General features: G+C 44.5%; 1 protein-coding gene across 1 annotated transcript in view; it reads right to left on the bottom strand.

Annotated features, from left to right (window-relative positions):
* Positions 1-10,184, bottom strand: part of hecw1a (HECT, C2 and WW domain containing E3 ubiquitin protein ligase 1a) — a gene marked incomplete at both ends in the record, with an annotated part of 185,584 nt that extends 175,400 nt beyond the window's left edge. The window contains 3 exon segments of the mRNA XM_084325777.1: positions 1,714-1,821; positions 2,740-3,061; positions 10,158-10,184. Coding sequence (XP_084181903.1) covers positions 1,714-1,821; positions 2,740-3,061; positions 10,158-10,184 — 457 coding nt within the window.
* Between the last annotated feature and the right edge of the window lie 14,691 nt (positions 10,185-24,875).

The following is a 24,875-nucleotide window of genomic DNA, read 5'->3' as shown; positions in this document are numbered from 1 at the left end:
AGCATTTTTGGTTGAAATAAAATTGTACGTAATTATTTTACGATTAATTGCGAATATCTTCATCTAGATTGTCGATGAATACGCACAGAAAGGTACACCATGCAAATGTTCATGCTTTATTTGTTTTAAACGAGACGATTTAGAAATGGGCAATGGGGAAATACATTGCGATTTCAAGCGAGGTGGACCGGCCGGAAACAACAATGACGTGACCACTACACCTCCCTATAGGGTTAGGGTTCTCTCTCCATTGTTATCTCCCCGACTACGTACATTATGGACAGAATCTTTACAGAATTTGTACGGAATTTACAACAAACACCTTCTCAGAGCGGGGGTCCCTGAGACATAATGTTCTCAGATTGACCTATTACATGTCGAGGTCTGTGACGTAAAAGAGTTTGAGAACCAATAGCCTATTGTGGCTATGACAATAGGCTACTTAAAAACAACTTCTGAGAACAGAGAAACAGAGAACATGACTCTTTACATCTCTCGACATACGCACGTTGACAACACTCTTTGAGAGGGAGTGTGTGCGTTGGCACAGAGCTAAAACGCAGTGTGGAGATAGGTCTGGATAATCTGAGACTAGTGTCCATTTTTGCGGTCCATTTGGAGATAATTTACACTGAAAGCTTATGGCTGTGGTTAATCTGTAGTAAGTACAGTACCATATTTTTCAGTTAAAAAAGAAGGCAGTATCAAGGCAGGAATGACTTGGAACCCACATGTGAAAAACACTGGCAATTGCCCTTTAGGTTACACAATGTCTCAAAGGGTTTCACTGGCTAACATTACATTGGAACAACACCTTCTGACCTTGATGCTCAGTGAAGATAAGGAGTGTCACTGATAATAATGGTAGAAACCTCAGGAGGGCAATAAATCTGGAGATCCACCCCGACCAGGGTGGACAGGCTGAGGTGGGACCACATCTGTGGCACAGAAACGTCCAGAAACCGCCTGCTTATAGCCACCGACTCAAAACACAGTGTTTCCCATACAGTACATAGGCTCTACTTACAGGGTCCCATTACCAATTTCCTCTCTGTGCGTTCAGTAGAAAACTATGCGGCTGCAAGCTAACCTAGCTTAGTGGAAATGAATGGTAGCGGGATACGGACCCCTAGCTTCCTACTAAACGCACTGTGTGTGTGTGTGTGTGTGTGTGTGTGTGTGTGTGTGTGTGTGTGTGTGTGTGTGTGTGTGTGTGTGTGTGTGTGTGTGTGTGTGTGTGTGCGTGCGTGCGTGCGTGCGTGCGTGCGTGCGTGCGTGCGTGCGTGCGTGCGTGCGTGCGTGCGTGCGTGCGTGCGTGTGTGTGTGAATTTGCTATATGCTACTCTTTTGATTACTCTAATTATCTTTAACAATCCTGATGCAGAAAAAAAGGCTATTTTATTCAAAAAGGAAGATACTGATTTATATAATAACCGTGAAAACAGAGATATTTCCTCACACAATAATCATACCATGCAACTCACATATTGTGCCCTCCCTAGCGCCGTCACACACCACGCCACCCACCACCACACATGTCAACACGTGGGAAACATTGGTCTTTTCTATTACTATGAATGGTAAAAAAAAATAATGTAAAAGAGTTTCCCTAATGCACCTGATTGTAACAATCAAAACAACTTTAAACATTATGACTGGCTAAAGAGATAATTTTCACGTTACATTTCCACGTGTCTTGTGTACTGTACTTACAGTCAGTGAAATAGGAGCTGGCGTCGATCTTCCAGATGATCTGTCCCCTGTGGGCGCCGTTGACCCCTCGGTTCTTGTAGTCCAGGAAGTTCTCCGACAGAACCTCATCTGAGAAGAGAAGAGATGGAACCACTCACATCAGTCCAATTCATCACAGCCAAACTGCTATTACCTAATCTAATGATTGTATTTCCATATACCAGTACACTTGGACTACATTATAATTTAGATGATCTACCTGTTACAATATTAATAAAAATGGTAATAATGTTACTAAACAGGGCTAATAATGTTACAAAACAGAATAATGTTAATAAACAGGATAATAATGTTACTACACAGGGTAATACTGTTACAAAAAAAGGTTATAATGTTACTAAACAGAATAATGTTAATAAACAGGATAATAATGTTACTAAACAGGGTCATACTGTTACAACATTTGTTATAATGTTAATAAACATTGGTAATAACTAGGTTACTCAACAGGGTAACACTGTTAATAAACAGGATGATAATGTTACTAAACAGGGTAATAATGTTACAAAAAAGTCTGTTACTAAACAGAACCATTTGGCTAAAACGGGAAATACAATACAGATCCTCTTGACAACATGATGGTGAATTTCCAGGTCTTTCCCCACACTCTCTCATAATGTGTTGCATAGTTCAAACATACATAAGAGCTGGATCAGGAGAAGCAGAACCTGGGTTTAATTATATTTTATTATATTTTATTTATCTTAGTTGATTTGATTTCATTTTAAGGCATTTTATTAGGTTTTGAGGGGTATCTTTTTTATTGTATTAATTGTCTTTTATAAAAATGTTCTGCCTATTGTAATGATTATTTACTGTATTTGTATCTCCCTTTTCACAGACATCTGAAGGACCGCATTGGAAAATAAGCGTTTTTTTCTCCTTTTGATAATGGTGGGCCTCTATAATATAGATATATATAATGTATATATAATGTATATTATAGATCTCTATCTATCTATCTATCTACCTCACAGTCTCACTCACCGATGAGGTACATGCCGATCCAGTCCCCGGCGTCCACCTCCTCCTTGATGTCCCAGGTGATCACCAGCTCCTGGGCCTGCCCCACGGTGTAGCAGGAGGCGCTGGCCGTCAGGGTGGAGCGGCTCTCCGAGGAGACCAGGTCCGCGTCGCTGGTGGAGCGCGGCAGCCCGAGCATCAACGGGTCCCGGTTCAGCCCGTTGATGGCGTAGGTCTCCGGGCTGTAGCCCAGGCGGCCCGCGTCCTTGCAGCGCCGGCGGTTCTGGCTGCTCCGCGTCGGGGAGGCCATGGCCGCCAGGCCCAGAAGCCTGTTCTGGTACAAGTTCTACAGAGGAGACCAAAACACCACAGGCAACTGGGGTGAGGCTGCTGTGAACTGCTGATACCAGTTCTATATACATACCAGCCGGTACCAATGTGATCCGTTACTTTCACTGGAAACTAGACAGTTATATCTCAGAAACGGCCGAAATCCTCAATGAGACCTTTTGACCATGGTTTAGGTTTAGTGAGAATCATGTGAACACTGTAGGAGGAGGTGGAAACAATATAATTTTTTTTTGAGAAATGTAAATGATGGTGATATGGTTTTACGTCTCACAACGCTAGGATATCACAAAGTAACAACACATTTCAAATATCATCATGATCAGGCAAGTGGTTTGGTATTTTTGTTTTATGAAACTAGCGCCACCATGAGGCCAGATGAACTTCTTCATTGCTATTACCTCAATGTTTTGTACCTCTGCATTTGTACCTCACTGTTTACTAATTTTTACTCACTGTAGTTAGATTGTACTTAGGCTGTACTTTAGATTGTATATTGTATTGTATATTGTATATTCCTCTTTTACTTACTTTTTTACTGTATGAAGCACACTCTCAGGGGCTCATACAGAACCAAGCATTTCACCGTAAAGTACATGTATTTTATTGTGACAACTAATGAACAAACTTGATTATAGTTTGGTGCAAATCGGACAGTGCATCACTTCTTGTTTACCATGTGTTTTTCCGAAATGTGTATTAAGCTAAAATATACATCATCCGTTTGATCTAATAAGACAAGGTTTTCAGTCTGTTCACTTCATTCCAATCATTCTAAATATCGATACTGCGTCACGGAATCCCTATATAACCCCACTCTTGAACACTAAAGCTTAACACCAAGCGTAATGATGTGTTATGGCTCCGAAATCAAAGCGAAGTGACTTGGCGTTCAGCTCGGGGAGTTTAGATGCCGCTTACGGAGAGCCGTTGATCAAGTCAATCACCATCCTTTCCCAATGACTCTCGGTCCTTGGGGAAAGTCCTCGCTAAAGTAACGGATTACAGCAGTACAGCAGTTAGCGCCTCCGGAATGGGTTTGTAGAAATGTAGCAGCATCTATCGTGAGCCACTAGGAACGGGAACATAATGGAGCATTTGTGCAAACAAAAATTCGTCACTGCAATTTTGTTCATTAGCTCCCTCACATACAGCTATTAGCTTCTAGCCAACAGCGCCGCATGCCATTTGGCAGCTGCAGGTATAGATCACTGGGAACAGAACGCTAGCAGTCATTCACAGCAAGTGGCAAGGAAATCATTTGGACAATCACACATAAACACATACTATATGTACACACACAGATGAGCGTGTGTGTGTGTGTGTGTGTGTGTGTGTGTGTGTGTGTGTGCGTGCGTGCGTGCGTGCGTGCGTGCGTGTGTGTGTGTGTGTGTGTGTGTGTGTGTGTGTGTTCTGCTTATGTAAGTCTTCCCTTTAAACCCCCCCCTCGATCAAAGTAGCATGTTCATTATGGTGCCGCTTTTATGTGCAATTGGCCAAATGATGTTTCTGCATTGACTGTATATGTGTGGATTCATGTGTGTGTGTGTGTGTGCGTGTGTGTGTGTGTGTGTGTGTGTGTGTGTGTGTGTGTGTGTGTGTGTGTGTGTGTGTGTGTGTGTGTGTGTGTGTGTGTGTGTGTGTGTGTGTGTGTGTGTGTGTGTGTGTGTGTGTGTGTGTGTGTGTGTGTGTGTGTGTGTGACCAAGCAAGCATGAAGGCATGAAAATGAACACGCATTCACACACACACACACACACACACACACACACACACACACACACACACACACACACACACACACACACACACACACACACACACACACACACACACACACACACACATGAATCCACACGTACACAGTCAATGCAGAAACATCATTTGGCCAATTGCACATAAAAGCGGCACCATAATGAACATGCTACTTTGATCGAGGGGGGGGTTTAAACGCTGCCCTAGTGAGGGGGAGGGGCGGCACTGACGTCGACGCTTACAGCTGAGGCACAGAGCAGAAGGAGACGTGGAACTCCCCGGGTGCACCCGTCACCAGCTGTGGGAAGATAGGCAGACCTGGGACTCTATGAGATGAATGGAGTGAGACGTACTACTGTAAAAATGCCTATACTGTACCAATAAATGTAGAAGAGGCTTTTTTTGTCACAATGTTTTTATTTCATTTTCCAGTTCTTGGTTATGTTCTTTTTACAAATGTTCCATTGTGCAATTCAACAAGCAAATCACACAAGACATACAACTGAAACTAAATACAGTTGTAAAGTAAATACAGTTGTAAAGGACAACACACACAATACACTAGCCTCTCCCGTTCCATCACAGGGCAATCCTCTATCCTCCATTCAAGACATAAATGTTACCTACAGCACTAAAAGTAATTCCCAAGGCTGTCCCCTCACACATGTTCCCCCAAGCAAATCTGCCGGTCTCATCCGCACCTACATCTCTATACCAATTATTACAAGCTCGGAAACTGCACAATCCACACCCCCAGCTAATCATTCACATGGTCATCAGTTAGATCTAGGTCCTTAACATACTCCATGAAGCGTCTCCTATGTTCTAATTTTTTTTGTTGTTTAGCTTTTAATATATAAGATATTCTTTCTAATGGAAGACTTAACTTACTTAATCAATATGTAGGTCTATGTACTTTTTTCCAGAACATTGCAATAAATGTTTTGCCGTTGTTTTGAAATAAGTTTCTGAATGATGACTCTTACCTCTTCCCAGAATGCTTAAATCTTTCTACATTGCCAGATGCAATGAACCAGTGTTCCTCTCGTATCCATAAATTATGTGCATTATGTCTGGTATGTTTTTGTTAAATCTGTTTAAATCCACCAGTGTCACATATGTCTGCATTACCCATTTATACTGAATTAGTTTGAGACGTACATTTATGGAGTTAGTATGAGCTTCTGCACATGCCACTTCCCATTCCTCCTCCGTTATTTCAAGTTGTAAGTCTTCCCTCCAGGCATTTAATTTATACTTTGAGCTTTCTGATGAGTGATCTACCAGTAGGTTGTAAAATTCCGATATGATACCCTTTCTCACGTTATTCCTTAACATATACTTTTTTCCATCTGTGAGTGTTTTGGTCTATCTGGTTTGCCCTCTTTGCTGACTCTTACAACGCTTCTAAGTTGGCGGTATTTAAAGAAATGTTTACCGTCAAGATTAGTTCTCAGCTCCTCAAAAGACATCATGACACCAGAGTCTGGCAAATACATATTTTGGATTGCTTTAAGTCCCTTAGAGGCCCATAGTTTAAATGATGCATCATCTCTGCCTGGAGGGAAAACCCATTACCCCATATCGGACTAAACTGACTGCGGATGTGGTTCTTCTAAATGTTTCTTTACATCATACCATATCTTTATCATTGTTTTTTACGATTGGATTTTTAGTTTTAGAAAAATAAAACATAATGGCCCAGTAGTACCACATTAGGTTTGGGTATTTCAAACCCCCTCTATCATATGGTAAGTACAACAAAGTCAGACGAAGTCTTGACCTGCTATTATTCAATATAAATCTCAAAACTGCTTTCCTTAATCTTGCGAACAAGTCTATAGGTGGAGGCAGAGGGATGTTTTGGAATAGTAAAGAGTAAAGTAGTTTCGGCAGTATATTCTTTAGTATATTTATTCTCCCAACTATGGATATTGGCAGTGTCATCCATCTCTCGATTGACTCATTATTTGAACCATCAGGGGTTCATAATTAGCGTCAGCAACATGCTCTAGCCTAGGCATGATCTGCACCCCTAGGTACGTAAAGTGTTCCACAACATTAAACTGGATTGCCTCAGGAATTGGGTTCCTTCTCTCATATGCATTAGGTAGTAATAAAGAAGATTTCATATTGTTCACCTTATAGCCTGAAATATCACCAAATTATTTTATTAACTGTAACACGGCCGGGATTGATCTATTTAAGCCCGACGGGGCCTGGTACAATTTTTTATATATTTTTTAAAATGTAGCCAAGAGCAAAGACCCTAACCCTATCAAAACAGCAGTCAATGTACATTTTCAGCACTACGTTTGTTTACCAATGATTTTAAGTGTATAGTGTATTTAACGTTATTTTTCGTGATTATGTGGGTCGAACAAACCTGAACGTTATTGCCATAAAATAGAACAGAGTTTTTGTTTCTTTACCTTTCTGTGAACGTCTAGAAAAAATCTGATGAAAAATGGCGGAGCATTTTTCATTACAAAAAAGTAACTGTACTTACAGTAGATTTAATTCACAGTCTTTGCTGACCTATTACGGGCGCCTGGTGGTACTAAATCCAGATTGAACTCTGCCATTGGAAAGAGGAGATTTGGCCTGATCCATAGATGTATGACTTGGCCATAATAAGGTAATTATATTCATATTTAAAATTAAATGTGGCCAAATGGCAAAATTCTGTACTTTACTGTATATACAAAAAACCCTGTAAATCATCTGCCTTTTATTAATTTGCTTAAATTTTTTGTACACTTGATCTCAAGAAGGTGCTGAATGAGCTTTTTCACGTCTGGTCAATGTTAGCATGGTGTTATTCACTGTCAAAGATGAAAAGAAAGAAAATTATAATAATAATTTATATTCTCCTTTGGTTCATTACAATTTACTCAAGCATAGTAACAGACACAATATTGTAGATACTGTAGATGTCCCATACCAAGAACATGCAAATGAACCTTGTAGAAGTGGATCTTGCATTTACTTGCGTATGTACTTTTAGGCAAATTTTTTGAAAATATGGCTAGGGCTTAATCTCTTTGTGAAACACTAATTTTCCGTGAGATTTTTATAAACTTTGGACCTGTATGACTATAAGACTTCAGGCTATGGAACCGTTATGTTTTCCAGCTCCAACCGCTCAGCTGGACCTTAAAAACAGGCATCTGACAACCAGTAAACAGAAATGTGAGTACACAAAACTTTTACTTCAGTGTGTTCAAACCTCTGTTACTCTATTTCATTAGCACTCAAAGTGATTTTTATTTATCTCAGGGAATGTATTCCCAGTGTCTGTTTTGACAGGGTTAGGGTCTTTACTCTTGGCTACATTTGAAAAAGAAACGCAACATTAATTAATACAATCTATTCATCTATTTATGACGTGATATCAATCTTGTACCGGTAAAGGACCGCTCGGGCTTAAGGGGTTAAGAGGTTAAGTCATGAGAGCGTGATGTTGTATGGTTGCTCCTCCATATCATTAAATTAGTACATGCTGTGTCTCAAGCCGTTCACCTTATGTCCCTTCCCGACCAAATCTACACACACCCCTCCCTCCCTCCCTTCTTACACACACACATACCCACCCTCTTTCCCCGCCCCCCCCCCCCCACCCCACAATCAGCTGTCCACTTGGGACTTTGTGCTCCCATCTTGTCCCAAATCTTTATTTACATTTTATATTTAGTATTTACTTGGGTGCAAAGAATAGTGTACCTAGTACATGCGTTCTTACTTCTACCCCTCAATGAGTGTATTCATTTACTATTCTAACCTTTTTCACTTTTGAATCAAGTTAAGTTTTAACATAAAGTTCCAATCCCATACCCTTTTGTTCTAATGTTCTACCATGTTAATGGTTTGTTCTCTTGTCGTTCACCTTTTATATCTTCTTGATGAACGCTTGTACTTCGGCAGGGTTATTGAAGATGTACGTGCGTTCTTTATATGTTATTAGCATTTTTGCCAGATGAGTCACTCCATTTCGGATCCCCCGATTAGGCAGTTCTGTGCGGACTGAGTCATATTTCCTCCTCTGTTGATGTATTGCCGCTGCATAGTCACACACGTGTTGGTCCTTGTATTTGATGTCCTCCTTCATGTTTCGTGCTGCCGTGACAACTGCTTGCTTGTCCCTCTAGTTGAGAAACTTCATTATAAGTGTTCTCGGTGCTGCGTTGGTGTCCTTCTTTGATCCAATTCGGTGTGCTTTTTCCAAAACGATTGGGATGGATTTTAGAGTTATGGAGCTCAGTGCTTCTGGAGCCACTTTTATTTTTTTTGTATCCACTTTTTCTCCCCATTTTTCTATTTTTCTCCCATCCCAATTTCGTATTATCCAATTCTTCCCTCCCCTGTCTCGAACGTCGCTAGGCCATGCCTCCCACTGGTCGGCTGCAATGTGGACGAAGCCTTGCATCACGTGTCCCCCCTCCGGTACACGAGGAGGCAGCCGTCGCATCTTTTCACCTGTACAGCGCGATCGCTCAGTGGCGAGGAGTAACGCGTGGGAGGCTCACGCTGCCCCCGATACTTCCTGATTCTGCTGTAGAGGCGCACCAACCGACCTGTAGGAGTCGCTGTCCACAACATCCGATCCCCACCCACCGGCTTTCCCACCCTCTACCACTGCCAATTGTATTAGTATGAACGACCAGCCAAGCCGGAAGCAACGCCGAGAGCTGGGCTCGAACCCAGCATCTCCTGCGTTAGTGGCGAGCGCCTTGCCCACTGCACCACTTAGCCGCCCTTCTGGAGACACTTTTCCAAGAAAGAGCATGGGTCTCGTCCTTTAGCTCCCTCGGGCAGATTTACCAGTCTTAAATTGTTCCAAATCCAGGATTTCCTCCTCCTGGGCTTTGTTTTTTGTCTCCAGTGTGGTTATTTTAGCTTGCATGCTAACTGCTAGGTCCTCTGTGTTTGATATTCTTGTCTCCGCTTGTTCCACTTGTTCTTTGCATTACCTTTTCAAGTTCGTAAATCCGACGAACAAATTTACAATACATAGCCGTTCGAGAATGCAAAAGAAGTTCGTAAATCGAGTTACGAAGGAATGTCTTGGTAACTTTCTCGTATGTCCGTTCGAGAATGAGGACCAATGTGTCTATGACAACACTTCTCTGTATGAATTCTGAAATTGGCCATAGTTCCCCTTGAAATGCCATGAAAAGAATACGACAACCCTGGGCTGTGTATGGTAGACATGTAGATGAGCTGCACAGTTAGGCTTGGTGATGGAACACACACAGGTCATCTGAAACATTTAGCAAGCCGAGAGAGAGAGAAAGAGAGAGAGAGACTGGAGATGAGGGTGTGGGGGGGGGGGGACACTGACCTTGATACTACACAGGTGCATCAGCATAATGACGGGTCAACTCAAAGTACACCAAAACCTGGGGGTGGGGAGGAAAAGGGCATAAGCAAGGAGGCAGCGAGTGTCTTGTGAGCATCAAGTGGATAATCAGTCCCTCCAGGATTTCGCTTTTGAGTACCGCTCTGCTGAGTTTTTTTTGTGAATGTTGATTTTGTAGCGTAGCTTTTACTGTTGTTTTTTTCCTGGAAAATTCCATATAAAAAAGGGGCTGTCAATATCAACACATAAATAGATAAAGATAAATTTAAACACCTTAAAAATTAAACATGTTACTCCTTTTTACCCAAATCACCTCCCATAGTTACTTTGATTTGCTCCCGATGGCTGCTGTGTTTGTTTACATTCCTGAATCACATGCACCACCGGGACAATAGTGCCGTGACCTGACATACCCTGAATATCTTGTTTCATAATACAACGTCTTTTGGATTAAACCCAAGTTGTATGCAGTGATGCACACAAGTAATGTTAATGTTACACAGGTTGAGCTGCGCTTGCTAATGTTAGATACTGTAGCAGTGTTGATAAGATGGAGGTGTTGGCCAATAAAGATGTTGTTTCATCATGTACATCATGTTGTTTCAACCTATGTGGATCACCATTCAAAAAACAAAGTGGATCACCATTCAATATTATTGAAGACTCCCGTAACCAGTAAGTAGTCCTACTTTTCCTAATAATCTTGGGACCACAGCATTTGCTACATTATGTGCGTATATATATAATGGGTATACACATATATACAGCTCTTTATATGTCTTGGATTAATGTGGAGAAGTCGCAGGAATCTTGCTAAATTGATTTAAAAAATATTGCCGAGTTTGATTGAATTTGCGTTAGTTCTTGCGATCGCAAAATCGCCATTTTCCTGGAGGGACTGGATAATGGTTTATGTGTGTGTGTGTGTGTGTGTGCGTGTGCATGTGTGTGTGTGTATAAGTGTGTGCATGTGTCAGTGTCATCAAAAAGAGAGCAGCAGCAGTGTTTCATACTTCATCTTTGACAGATGAAGATATGAATCATAAAGACACAGACAGACAACATTAGGGATACACCAATTAGCATGTTATCACTGCCCATACAGATTCTGACGTACTAATGTTTTGCGAACCCAATAGTCTTAGCCCGTTAGTTCGGGGGTCTGTAGAGATATGGTCATTTTTCTTCACCAGATAAATCATGATTCATTCTATGAGTAAAATAGGCAGAAAATCAAGATTATTATTATGAATTCTTTACATGTTTTACAAGGTTTTACTATTTAGAAAATTATCCAAATACGATACCCTATTTTAATCAGCTATCTGTGTCGTCATAACAAATACCTATATCAGTGCATCCCTTTAAGACACAAGTGAACAGACAAAGAAAGATAAAGACATGTTAACCAAACTGGAACATAATAACACACAAGAGACAAAGAAACAGAGACATTTGCTGTAATAGACAACGTGAGACGTAGCAGGGGAAATACAGACAGAACGTCGTAGCCGAAGCGTCAAAGGGACATTCTTGGAACATGTGGCACATATACAGCAGTAGCTAAATGAAAACAGTACAAACAAACGCTTTTCATGTGCGTCACCCGGTGACCTCATGGCTGGGGGTGGGGGTGGGGGTTTCGGTGGGGGTGGGGGTGGGGGTGGAGGGGTCAAAAACAAACCTGTGAAAAGAAAATTGTGCAGTGGATGGAGGAGCCCTTTTTCCCCTCTATGCACTCAGTAAATTCAATTGTATTGAATTCCACCAGTTGCTTTGACCAGGAGGGCCGACTCCCCATTGCTGAAACACACAAGCGTGAGTGTCGTAGCCGGTCCAGCTTTAACTAGTCTCACCTAGTCTTGTTTTCCTGTCTGTCTCTCCCTCTCACTCTCTCTTGTCTCACTGTCCCATTTATTAGCTGCGACCAGCTCAGCTCTACAGCTCACTTTGTTGGTTGGTTCGTCCACACACTTTAGCGGCCACCGTTTTGGCCTAGGAGGCTGACATTTTACATGGACGTCAAGTTTGTCTGTGTCTGTGTGAAGATGTGTGTGTTCATGCCAATTGGCAAAGAGAGGGCGTGGCCTATAACAAAAAGGCGCAGAACTGCTAGACGGATTTACGTCATGTGGAAAAACGTTGTGGAAAGCTGTCATAACTCGTTAAGTGTTTGTCCTACAAATTCACTGCAAACAACTGCCTCTTTGAACTGCTGCAGTCAGGCAAGCGCTACCGGAGTCTCATGGCCAGTACAGAGAGACTCAGAAGGAGCTTCTATCCCCAGGCCATCAGGATGCTCAACGACTCTATGTAACAACCCATCATCTACACTCATTGCACACACATCCACATGCACACACTCACTTTTAAACAAACACTCACCTTATTAACACTCACTTTAGACACTCTATTTATTAAAGAGATTTGCACTACATTCATACCACATTTGCATTTGCACCTTACCTTAAAGATTTGTACCTCATTGTCTGCATTTGTACCTCACTGTTTACTCATTTTTACTCACTGTACTTAGATTGTATATTGTATATTCCTCTTTTACTTACTTTTTTACTTACTTTATTTACTGTATGAAGCACACTCTCAGGGGCTCATATAGAACCAAGCATGTCACCGTAAAGTGAAGACAACTAATAAACAAACTTGAAAAACTTGAACTTGAAATGTGTGGGCGAGGCATCGCTAGAGTGAGCGGAGAGTTCCGCCATAACGATGCTCTCACAGTTCTCTTAAGATCAATACTACTTTGACAGCACCCGCACAATGAGTATCATAAATGACTTGTTCATCCACTGTCTCAGCCTTGATCGGTAATTTAGGCTGCTAGAGAGGAGTGTTCTGAAGGGCTTGGGCTTTTGGCTTTGATTTGTGGACCTAGATACACCATGAAATTCTGATAAATTGGCAATCTGGAAGACACAGAGACACCAGATCCAGGGACGGGGCTCAACGGACACATAGACAGAGCATACAGTACCTACTATACGCGGACCGGCAACCTGGAGGAGTATGAATTCAGGGCATTATTATCGGTGCACTGTGCACACTTGAGGAGGAACGCCCGTTGTTTCTTATTTTCTTTTATTTAGTTTGTCGTGTTTTGTTTTGATTTAGTTTTGTCTTGTTGAGAAGACGTTTGATGTTTTCAAATAAAAAAAGCTCTCTCTCGCTTTCTCTCTCTCTTTCTCTCTCTCTCTCTCTCTCTCTCTCTTTCTCTCTCTCCCTCTCTCGCTCTCTCTTGTTCTAAACTGAATTATATGGCGTATAGTATGAGCTCTTTGGCCCGTTGGACCAGTGTTATTGGTGCTAAGTGGGAGCTAAGCACCGTTCTGCTCGATGCCGGAAGAACTCCGGCTCTGCCATCAGCATTGATCCATCTGACACTGAGAACACTAGGAAAGAGAAAAAGGGGGGGGGAGGAAGAGAGAGAGAGAGAGAGCATTGGAAGGAGAGAGAGATGAGAGAGAGAGAGGGAGACCAAAAAATAGGCAGTCAAAGTAAAATAGGCTACAGACAGAGAGAGAGAGAGAACAAACTGCGAGACAGATGGAGAGTTAGAAAAGGGTGAAGAGAGAGAGACAGAGAGAGAGAGAGAGAGAGAGAGAGAGAGAGAGCGAGAAAGAGAGAGAGAGAGAGAGAGAGAGAGAGAGAGAGAGAGAGAGAGAGAGAGAGAGAGAGAGAGAGAGAGAGAAATATACAACAGATTATAGCAGACATTTGCCAGCTATCTTTTATAGGGGAACCCCCGCCTCCCCCTATAAAAAAGCAGGGTCACTGGTGCTGTGATGCTAGTGTATTAATGTGAGTGCTAAGTCATGGTGGAGCGATCCATCACTTCTTATGCTCAGTCTGGTCCTCACAAGTATCGATAGATACAAACACAGACACACACATACACACATACACACACACAAACACACACATTACATCAAACATCATGTACTTTGGCCCACTACCATTTAATTATAGTATGCAAACATGCATGTTTAAACGACCAAATGACACACAGACACACAAACTCCACTTTTCAGAGTCGCTAAATCCCTATGGGCCTAATTAGTCATATTTAGCAGAATGTTAGCTTGGTACAACACAACACAACACAACACACACACACACACACACACACACACACACACACACACACACACACACACACACACACACACACACACACACACACACACACACACACACACACACACTCACACACACACACACACACACACACACACACACACACACACACACACAGAGAGTGTCTCCACTCAGACAAATCTCCGGTGAAATAACCCCAGTTGTCCTCTCTACCAGCCCTGACACTAGCATAATTAACCCGTATCATTTTGTTCACATCGACAGCGCCATTATTAATTCAGTGCACATTCAGAGCAAGGCAATGCGGGAGCTGCTGGCTGAGCACGGCTGGAGATAAGATGATGATATAGCAGCTACGGTAGCTCACACTAATAATCATTCGCATTGAGGCTATCGCTGTCAAATCCACTCCTGTTAGCTTACAGACGAGCAAAAGATCAAACAGCAAATAGCGGCTGGCTAATGTACATAAGACAGCTTACAGAGCAGTCAAGATCAGGATTAATTTTGCAACCATAAAGGACCACTTAGTGATAAGGAAATAAAGGTTATATAAGTGCATCGTATTTTGGATGTCCTGTTGTGTTGTGTTGTGGCTTAAGACAGCCATTCCTCCGGTAAGTCAAACGTTTTTATCCAAACCACATTTAAATTTGAGATCTGAGATATGACAGAGAAAAGTGATATTGTGAGCGAAGCCATATCTTGCTCTGATAAGTCAGTACAGCTTTACGACCACGACCAGCACAATTCAACCGTAACAAAGAAGAGGTCAATAGTGGAATGGCAGGATTCAATCAGTCGGTAATAATAGTGATCATAGTATATGTGGTACATAACTAGGGATGTCCGATATTATCGGCCGACCGATATTATCGGCCGATATCGGCAGTAAAATGTGATATCGGAAAATATCGGTATCGGAAAAAAAAGAAAAAAAAAAGAAATATAACAATTTTTTTATTTTTTTTTATTTTTACATTTATTTAACCTTTATTTACCCAGGCAAGCAAGTAAGAACCAATTCTTATTTTATTTATTGTCAAAAGTATGCATGTTGGTTTAATTCAACAACAAGAGATATGTAATGTTAATTTTTACTTTTTTAATTATCATATTTTGCACAGATAATGCTTACATTTAGAAAGCCTTTTGAATGCATCCAGTGAAATTATTAGTTACCTGAAATTATTCCGTTTTTTGGGGGGGAAACCCTGCATATATCGGTATCGGTTGATATCGGTATCGGTATCGGTATCGAAATTAAGAGTTGGACAATATCGGAATATCGGTATCGGTAAAAAAGCCAATATCGAGCATCCCTATACATAACGTAGTAACACACTGCGCCAGAGTCCGTGCAGTCTGTGTTTAGTATCGTATTAAGAGTCAGACAGTCCTAACAGTTCTCAAGTTCTCCAGCCGTTAGTTCTCTAACTATTAGCAGCAGTCTATGGCCACGGTTGTGGAGCCTGATGCCTACTGGCACAAAGGACTGACTGGTGTGTCAGGGAGGGGGATAGGTCTGTGGCTGAATGTGCTCCTCATCTTGTCTAGCTCCTCACAGACGGGCTGGGAAACATAGAACTATAGCCCACAGAGGAAGGAAATGCAGACGGGCCACCCTGTAAACGTTCCCAGCGTATAGCCTACTTTTCAAGATTGTAATTAGTTTTAATGTGGTGTTCTAAACTCTGAAACACAGAGAGAGGATGAGTTGTTCCCTCATGTCTTTACATGGCCCACCCTTACATGGCACGCCTCGCTCTGCGCTGCTCTGTGAGGAGTAGTGTTGGAGGGATGCATCTTGCCGCGCTGACCTGGATGACAGTGGAACAGAGGATGGCATGTAGCCTGGTAACTTTTTTGTTTAATATCTGTAATACTGGGAAACCGGAGGGTTTGCACTCACAACTGTACCCAACTAATATGAGACATGGATATACCACAAGGCAAGCATTAGATTCATGCTTTACTTTACCTCTACCAAAAACAAATGCTCTGAAAAAGACGGTAATGTATAGAGCAGTTGCTTATTGGAATAAAATACCCAGAAATATAACTATGGTAAGGAACAAATTTATGTTTAAAAAAAAGTTAAAAATTGCGCTCATGAATAATTTGTTACATTTTGGTCATTGACTTATTTTGGAAATTAGTATGGAAATATAAAGGTGATCTGTAACTTGAGAAAAGTTATGCTAAATATAAATGATTTTGAACTGTTTTGTTCTTATGGACTGACTATGTAATTTGTATTTTATGGTTGGAGAATTGTGATATCTAACTTATGAATATTGAGTGAGCTTTTATTCACTGTTTTGTTCGTTGTGATGTTTTCTTGTGAGTACTTCAATGTGTGTGGTTTTATATTTTATTTTAACTTTTTTTGTGTGTGTTTGTATTTTTAATGTTTGGACCCCAGGAAGAGTAGTCTCACTTTGGTGTGTAGACTAATGGGGATCCACAATAAAACAACAACCCTTGCTGAGCAGTCACTTCTGCTTAACATCACATATAAAGGCATAACTGGTAGCACTTTGAAAGGTCAACACATGAGCGCCCTCTGTGGCCATTTGGAGCGGTGTGTGGTGCCAAGGGTTGGGTGCCACTGCTCTTGCCATAGAAAAACAATAACTCAGCCAGCGCAGAGCTATTTTACCTCTCTCCATAGAAAAACAATTGGCCAACCAGCACAGAGCTATTTTACCTCTATCCATAGAAAAACAATGGCTCAGCCAGCGCAGAGCTATATTTTTGCCAGCACTCCCACTAACACCATGGCTCTTTAAAGGAACACACCAACATGTCTGGAAATACACGTATTCACTGCTCGATTATTGCAACAGCATCCTGTATGGCTCATCAAACAACATCCTCAATAAGCTCCAATAAGACCAAAACTCCCGCCCGCATGTTCACCTCCACCCGCCGCTCCCGATCAAATACAGAATACACTTCAAAAGACTTATTATCACCTTCAAAACCCTCAACAACCTGCCCATCCTCCCCTACCTCTCTGACCTCCTCCACCAACTACCTACCTACCTACCGTTCACCACAGGTCTGCTGATGCCAACCTCTTACTTCCCATCAGGACCAAGCTCCGGCACTGGGGCGACAAGAAGGCCTTTGCTGCAGCTGCCCCCTCCCTCTGGAATGCCCTCCCCAGCCACATCCACAATGCCAACACCCTACCGTCCTTTAAAAAAGCCTCAAAACCCACCTTTTCACTCTTGCTTTTGACCCAATAGTTGTTTTGTTTATTTTATATATAAATAAAAAAAAACATTATTTTGTATTCTTTCCACTTTTAATGGAGCTGTAGACTAGCTGCTCACCATGCCACAGGGTTTCAGCACCACTCTCCACTGGACAGCTCCCTCCAGTCATGGTGCTGTTGCTGCAGCAGTCATCTGGCTGTGCTGCACCATGTGATAATAAGGCAGGGAATGACATGCAGCTCGTCACACATTTCCTTAATGTTAATGCACCAAAACATTTATAAATAAAGATTGCTCATGAGTCCCAAATCTGAAGTCTCAAATCAGTCTCAAGTCTTTTGAGGACAAGTCTCATGTCAAGTCTCAAGTCACGCATGTGTGCGACTTAAGTGTGACTCAAGTCCAAGTCTCAGATTCTTGTCCCCATATCTGTCCTTCACACACAGCCTGTAAAGTTGTAACTAGGTGCTTTTTGACCATTGACCCAAAATATTTGTTAAAAATGTAAATATTCAACTGGGAAATGAGTATACTATGGGCTCTTTAAATATTTGTTAGTAGCAGCTCTAGTCCAATACCTTGCTCACAGGCACTTAAACAATAGTTTGTGGGGCGAGGGGGGGGGGGGGGGGGGTTGTGCAGTCAGGAGATTCAACCTTGCAGTGACCATTAGGCTACCACTGCCCTTTCTATCATTCCACTGAGGCAGATCTCCAGACTCCGCGGCTGAGTGTACAGTAGAGTAGGACATAGGTTAGCTGGAGCCTGTTAGTTCCTCTTCAGTAGTATTATGTGTCCCATTTATCCCCGCTGGGCAGTGGAGCAAAAACATTGGTTCCTTCCCGTCCTCAATATAGAGCTCTGCGGGGGAGACGGAGCGTGGCTTTTAAACTGATTTCTATATGGGTCACTTTTCTTCAAAGGGGGCTGTTAGCTCGGCGTCTTGCCTCGAGCGCGTCGTGTCTCGGCGCACAGTCCTGTCTGTCTGAAACAGCCTGCAGTGGAGAATTGAAACACACTTGTTTCATCATCTCGGTATCCTTTTCAGAAAGAACGTTACCAGTTTTGTTCTCCAAACAAACTATCCTATCCACGCATTGCTCTTTGAGTCAAGAGGGACCATCTGTATTCAAATTGTAATCCCACTCTTTTAAAATAGAGCCCCCCATGCAACGGTTCCAGCTGGCACACCGCAGTGCAGCGTCATTCCCACGGGCGCACAAAGACGTTTTCCCATAGACGGCCCGTAGAAAAGACACAGCTCTTAAATAATTAAGAAGATAACTTCAGAGCGGCTAGGTGGTGTAGTGGGCAAGGCACTCGCCACCAACGCAGGAGACGCTGGGTTCGAGCCCAGCTCTCGGCGTTGCTACCAGCTTGGCTGGTCGTTCATACTAACACAATTGGCAGTGTTAGGGGTGGAAAAGCTGGTGGGTGGGTCCTGGTTGTTGTAAAACAGCGACTCCTACCGTTGTGAAGGATCAGATTAAACCGAATATGTATATTTATTTATATATATATATTTAATTGTATTTGTATATCGTTTGATATCCCCTGTATATTCCTTGTACAATATGCATTGAATATCCCCGTTTCTACTAAACAGCCCATAATAGTTTCATTCTACCATTGGACGAGAACCTGGCGCCAGGTTGCCATACCCCTAGGTCCAGGTTCAATCGTGCCGCCTAACATGTCGAGGCAACCCCCGGTTCCGCGCAGTAATATGTCGGGCGAAATACGAATGGTACTATTTGTTCATAGCGCATATATATATGGCGCCAGTAAAGTAGAACTTTCTTTTAGTCCAGTTCTTTACCCTCCAACAGAGTGACAGACGCAAAAGCCTCCCCACGACGCACGTGCGGTGTAGTAAGGCCTACTTGGCCCAGAATAGGCATTGAGATATCGTGTAGATTAATAGTTGAATGGTCATAGTTTGGCACCATACCGTCGAGTTGGACGTATTCTATTAAGCTAATAGTAGTCTATTTATGTATGGTGCATCGTTCGGTTAGAGTTCTACAGTTATCAGTACCCCCATCGTTCCTGACGTTATCTGGACGCTTAACCAGGCTGGTCAGACCCCTAGTGGTGATTGCATCCGAGGAGCTCCGGGCCAAGAGCGACTGGACCTGTATATTGGATTACTCTACCCGGACGACGGCGAGCCTTCCGCGGCTTGGATTATGCTTTGTGTGCTTTGATTATTCCATGGATAAAGGCCAACACTGCTGAGTGTTGGAATTAACCCCCGGAGAGGACTCCAGGTGAGACGGCGCTCTACACGTGAGGTTGCCTCACGTCTCTCCGTTGTGGACCGGCAGATACCGTTCCACAGAGGGTCCAACTGTATTCGTCTGCGGCCCGAGGTTCTGTGGGCACCGTGTCCAAGACTTTGGATTCTCCCAAGACACCGTCGGCCAGATGGGATACCGCCAGCGGCTTCTCTAACCCCCCCCTCCTACTGTCTTACAACCAGCGGGACCCTCCCCCCCCCCTTAGTGTATCCAGCTATAATCATCTAAGTACCATCGCTATCGTTTTCCTAAATATTCCAGGTTGTATACTTACTCCCTGCGCAACCAGAGATTGGACATTCAATGTTGATTTACCTACGAATACTCATTTGCCATAAAAGTGCATATTCCATATTTCAAATCATAAATGTAATTAAGTGATCGTTGTATACACCCTTTGCTGTATTAAACCTTCGATTTGGTACATTTGTGTTGGTTCGTTTCATCAGGTGGGAAAGTGTTCATCATACTTATATCTTGTACTGGGTGGCCAGAAGTTAAAGTACATGAGGTAGTGGTATTAAATATCATATCTAACAATACAGTCAGGGAATTGTACCCCTCAGTTACAATTGGTCCTTCGAGCCGGAGGGTAACTAGTGTAATATTAATATAGTGTTATTAATATCGAAATGGCCTATGATGAACACTCCACGAAACGATCCTCCTAACCTAGAACGCCCGCGGCGCAGACGACAGACACCTCAGTACTTAGAGGCTTACACTGTCAGTCAACTACCTAGCCTTCGACAAACGGTAAACGCGGTAAAAGTAGAAAGTAAAATTATGTCTGACCTTAACGAGCAGGTTTCCCCGACCACAGAGGCCCTAGTAGGTCCTAATGTAACTGACCAAGCTCACGGTGGGGACCAGGAGGGAATTGACATGCCTTTACCCCCCGCCACTACTCAAGAAGTAGTCCCCGACCAGCCCCGGGAGGAAGACAACCCTACAGAGAGAGAACTCTGCACGGAAGAAGAGGAGGAGAGCGCCGAGGAACTAAAGCTCCAGGACTCCCCAACGAGTACCCCCAGGAGCGGCTCACGCAGGAGCAGCTCACCTCCACAACCGCCTTCCCCCAGAGAAGCGGCGAGGATGCTACAACAGGCGTTCCTCGTCCGCCTGGCGGCCTCTACCGAACACGATCGACTTCGGGGCGAACGCGACCGTCTCCAAGCACAGGCGCTTAGCGAGCACGAACATTTTACTATTGAAAGAGAACGCCTCCAAGCGCAGCGACGGAGCGAAGAAGAGCGCATACGCCGGGAGATGAGACGCCGGGAGATGAGACGCCTTCAGACGGAAATTAATATGGTAAGAGACCGGGCCGCAGCAGAGCGCGCCGCCGCCGCAGCAGAGCGCGCCGCCGCCGGAGCCCAGCGCGTCGCTGACTATGCCCAAAGAGAAGCAGAGCACGCCGCCGCCGAAGCCCAGCGCGCCACTGACTATGCCCAAAGAGAAGCAGAGCGCGAACTCGCTCTCATCCAGCGCGAAGCCGAGCGCGACAGAATACAAGCCGAGCACGACAGACTACAGGCAGAGCGCGACAAGCTACAAGCGCAGCTAATGAAGCGGCTGATGATCCCCAGGGCAACACCCTCTCCCTCCACCAGGGGTTCAAGGAACTCGTCGAGACAACAGTCGAGAGCAGCGCCTCCTAAACGAGCAAGCGACCCTGAACTTGACCAACAGACAAAGCCTATACCCCCCGCAGACCCCCTTCCCAGACCGGTCCAAGCGAGACCCAGCTACAAGGAAGGAGCGGCATACACTGCGGAGAAGCAAGATAAACCACTACAGGATCTGGAAGATCTGATAGAGGAAGAAGAGGGAGAAGAGGAGAACCAAGCCCGACGACAGCACAGTACTCCACCGGACCAGGAGGTCCCATACAGTCCAGGCTATAACCCCGCGGCGCTGCGCTACAGACCCCCGACTCTATTCACGGGTGAGCACGACGCACGACCAGCCCCGAGGAATAGCACCTGGACCAGCTGGCTATGGTGCCCTGCCGGTACCAGCCCACAGAGAGACGCAGAGGACCCAACAGCAGATGAAGAGGTCCAACACAGTGTGAAGAACAGTTTCTACGTGGACAACTGTTTACAAAGCGTCTCGACTCAAGAAGAAGCCGAGGCTCTCCTAATCAAGTTACGCGCCTCCCTAATCAAAGGCGGCTTTGATCTCAGGCAGTGGGCCAGCAGCGACCTGCACGTATTGCGCAGCCTCTCCTCCGCGGACAAGGCTGCCAGCAGCGAGACCTGGATGGCGACAATCCCAGGAGAAGCCCAAGAAATGACACTAGGATTAGTCTGGCGCTTCAAAACAGACTCGCTCCACTATAGACACAAACCCTTGGCTCCAGAGCAAGGAAGGTCGGCGGCGATACCGACCACCAGACGGAGTGTGTACAGAACACTCGCCAGACAATATGACCCGTTGGGATGTATTCTACCTTACACCACCAGGGCAAAGATGATTGTACGAGCACTATGGGACAAGGACCAGGGCTGGGACGACCCAATACCCGCACACCTTGCCTCAACATGGAGAGAGTGGGAGACGGAACTCCGCTCACTCCCAGGTGTCAATATACGCCGCAGCTACTTCCCATCCACAGTGAGGCCAGAGACATGCGAGATTGAGCTACATGTCTTCAGCGACGCCTCCGAAGTAGCCTACGGATCGGTTGCCTATTTGCGTGCCCAAGAGATGGGAGGAAAGATACACACTGCTTTCATACTGGCCCGCTCAAGAATAGCCCCACGTAAGCAACAATCTATCCCACGTCTAGAGCTCTGCGCAGCCCTCGCAGGAGCGCATCTAGCCACGTTAATCCAACGTGAACTCACCATTCCGGTGCATAGAACAATCTTGTGGTCAGATTCCACGACAGTACTCACATGGATTAAGTCTGATTCATGCAGATACAAAGTCTTCGTGGGAGTCAGAGTCACAGAGATTCAAGAATTAACAGAAGAAGCAAGCTGGAGGTATGTGGACACCAAACACAACCCAGCTGACGTCATCACCCGGGGAATGTCTCTGGATGACCTAACCCGTCGCAACATCTACAGTGACGGACAAGCATTCCTCAAGCTCCCGGAAGGAGATTGGCCTACGCCCACCCCGAGGGAAGCAAGTAACGAGGAGGCTGAGAACAAGAAGCCTATGTTCTGTGGACTGAGCACTGTCGCCTCCACAGACCCCAACATAGATGACTGCATTACCCTAGAGAGTGCGCAACAAAGAACATTCCTGCGGCACCACCCAGAGATTCAGTCCACCACTGACATGTCAGCAGCTGACTACGAAGAAGCAGAACTTCTTCTACTACAACGAGCCCAGAGAGACTCGTTCCCCGATGAGCTAGACTGTCTACAGGGAGGAAACCCCGTCCCATCAGACAGCAGACTGATTCACCTGGCACCAGAGAGTGACGCACATAATCTCATCAGAGTGGGTGGTCGCCTGCGGAGAGCCCCCGATCTACCAGATGACATTAAGCACCTGATCGTCTTGAACAGCCGACACAAGGTCACAGAGCTGATCATAAAGAAATACGACGAGGATGTACACCACGCAGGAGCAGAGAGAGTCTTCGCGGAGATCAGACGTCGTTATTGGATATTGCAAGGGAGAGAAGCAGTACGGCGCTTCCAGCGAACCTGTCTAGACTGCCGTAAGTGGCGCGCGCAGCCCAGCATACCACGGATGGCTGACTTACCCCCCTGTCGCCTCCGAATCGGCGACAAGCCATTCCACTCCACAGGCATGGACTGCTTTGGCCCGTTGTATATAAAGAGAGGAAGAGGCACCGAGAAGCGGTGGGGTATTGTATTCAAATGCATGACCACCAGAGCGATACATATCGAGCTCCTTCCGACCATGAGCACAGACTCATTCCTTATGGCCTTCCGGAGATTCACATCACGGAAAGGAAAACCGTCTACATTGTTGTCTGATCACGGGACCAACTTCAAAGGCGGAGAAAGAGAGCTGAGAGAGAGCTTCCAAGCTATGGGCCCAGAACTTAAGACCCACCTCGCTCCAGCCCAGATTGACTTCCAGTTTAATCCCCCGAACGCACCCCACTTCGGTGGAACCTGGGAACGAGAAGTACGTTCTATAAAGACAGCCCTGTACGCCGTACTCGGAGCCCAGACTGTGGCAGAGGAAGTCCTAATGACAGTCCTCACGGAGATCGAGGGAGTATTGAACTCAAAGCCCCTCGGTTACGTCTCCAGTGATGTAGCAGATGTCGACCCAGTCACCCCCAACACACTCCTAATGGGGCGGCTGGACCCCGCGCTACCCCAGACAATGTACAGGCCTGAAGAAGCGAACGGCCGAAGAATGTGGAGGTACAGCCAAGTACTAGCTGACAAGTTTTGGAGCAGCTTCCTACTTCACTACCTACCGTCTCTACAGACCCGCCAGAAGTGGGTAAAAGAGAGAGACAATTTGACAGAAGGAACAGTCGTCATGATTATTGACCAGTCGCTACCCAGAGCTATGTGGCCGGCTGGCCGCGTAAGCAAAGTGATCACCGGTGCCGATGGCAAGGTCCGAGCAGCTGAAGTACTCGTCCAAGGGCGCACTTACACACGTCCCGTGGCGAGGCTCATAGAACTGCCCCGACTCCCAGATACTATCGATGATGACCATGACCCTATGACTTTGTGAGTTGACTGACCCTTACAGCGGACCTTGAGTGGTAGACAGTGCGGTTAATCTGTCTCTGCTTAGCTAATTAGGTGGGACTAATTAGGGGGCAGCTGTTGTGAAGGATCAGATTAAACCGAATATGTATATTTATTTATATATATATATTTAATTGTATTTGTATATCGTTTGATATCCCCTGTATATTCCTTGTACAATATGCATTGAATATCCCCGTTTCTACTAAACAGCCCATAATAGTTTCATTCTACCATTGGACGAGAACCTGGCGCCAGGTTGCCATACCCCTAGGTCCAGGTTCAATCGTGCCGCCTAACATGTCGAGGCAACCCCCGGTTCCGCGCAGTAATATGTCGGGCGAAATACGAATG

Source organism: Notolepis coatsorum (genome assembly GCF_963971535.1).
Source record: "Notolepis coatsorum genome assembly, chromosome: 12".
In the NCBI taxonomy this organism is placed as follows: Eukaryota; Metazoa; Chordata; class Actinopteri; order Aulopiformes; family Paralepididae; genus Notolepis; species Notolepis coatsorum.
The sequence above is the reverse complement of the archived record's forward strand: the minus strand, read 5'-3'. Positions and strand labels throughout refer to the sequence as shown.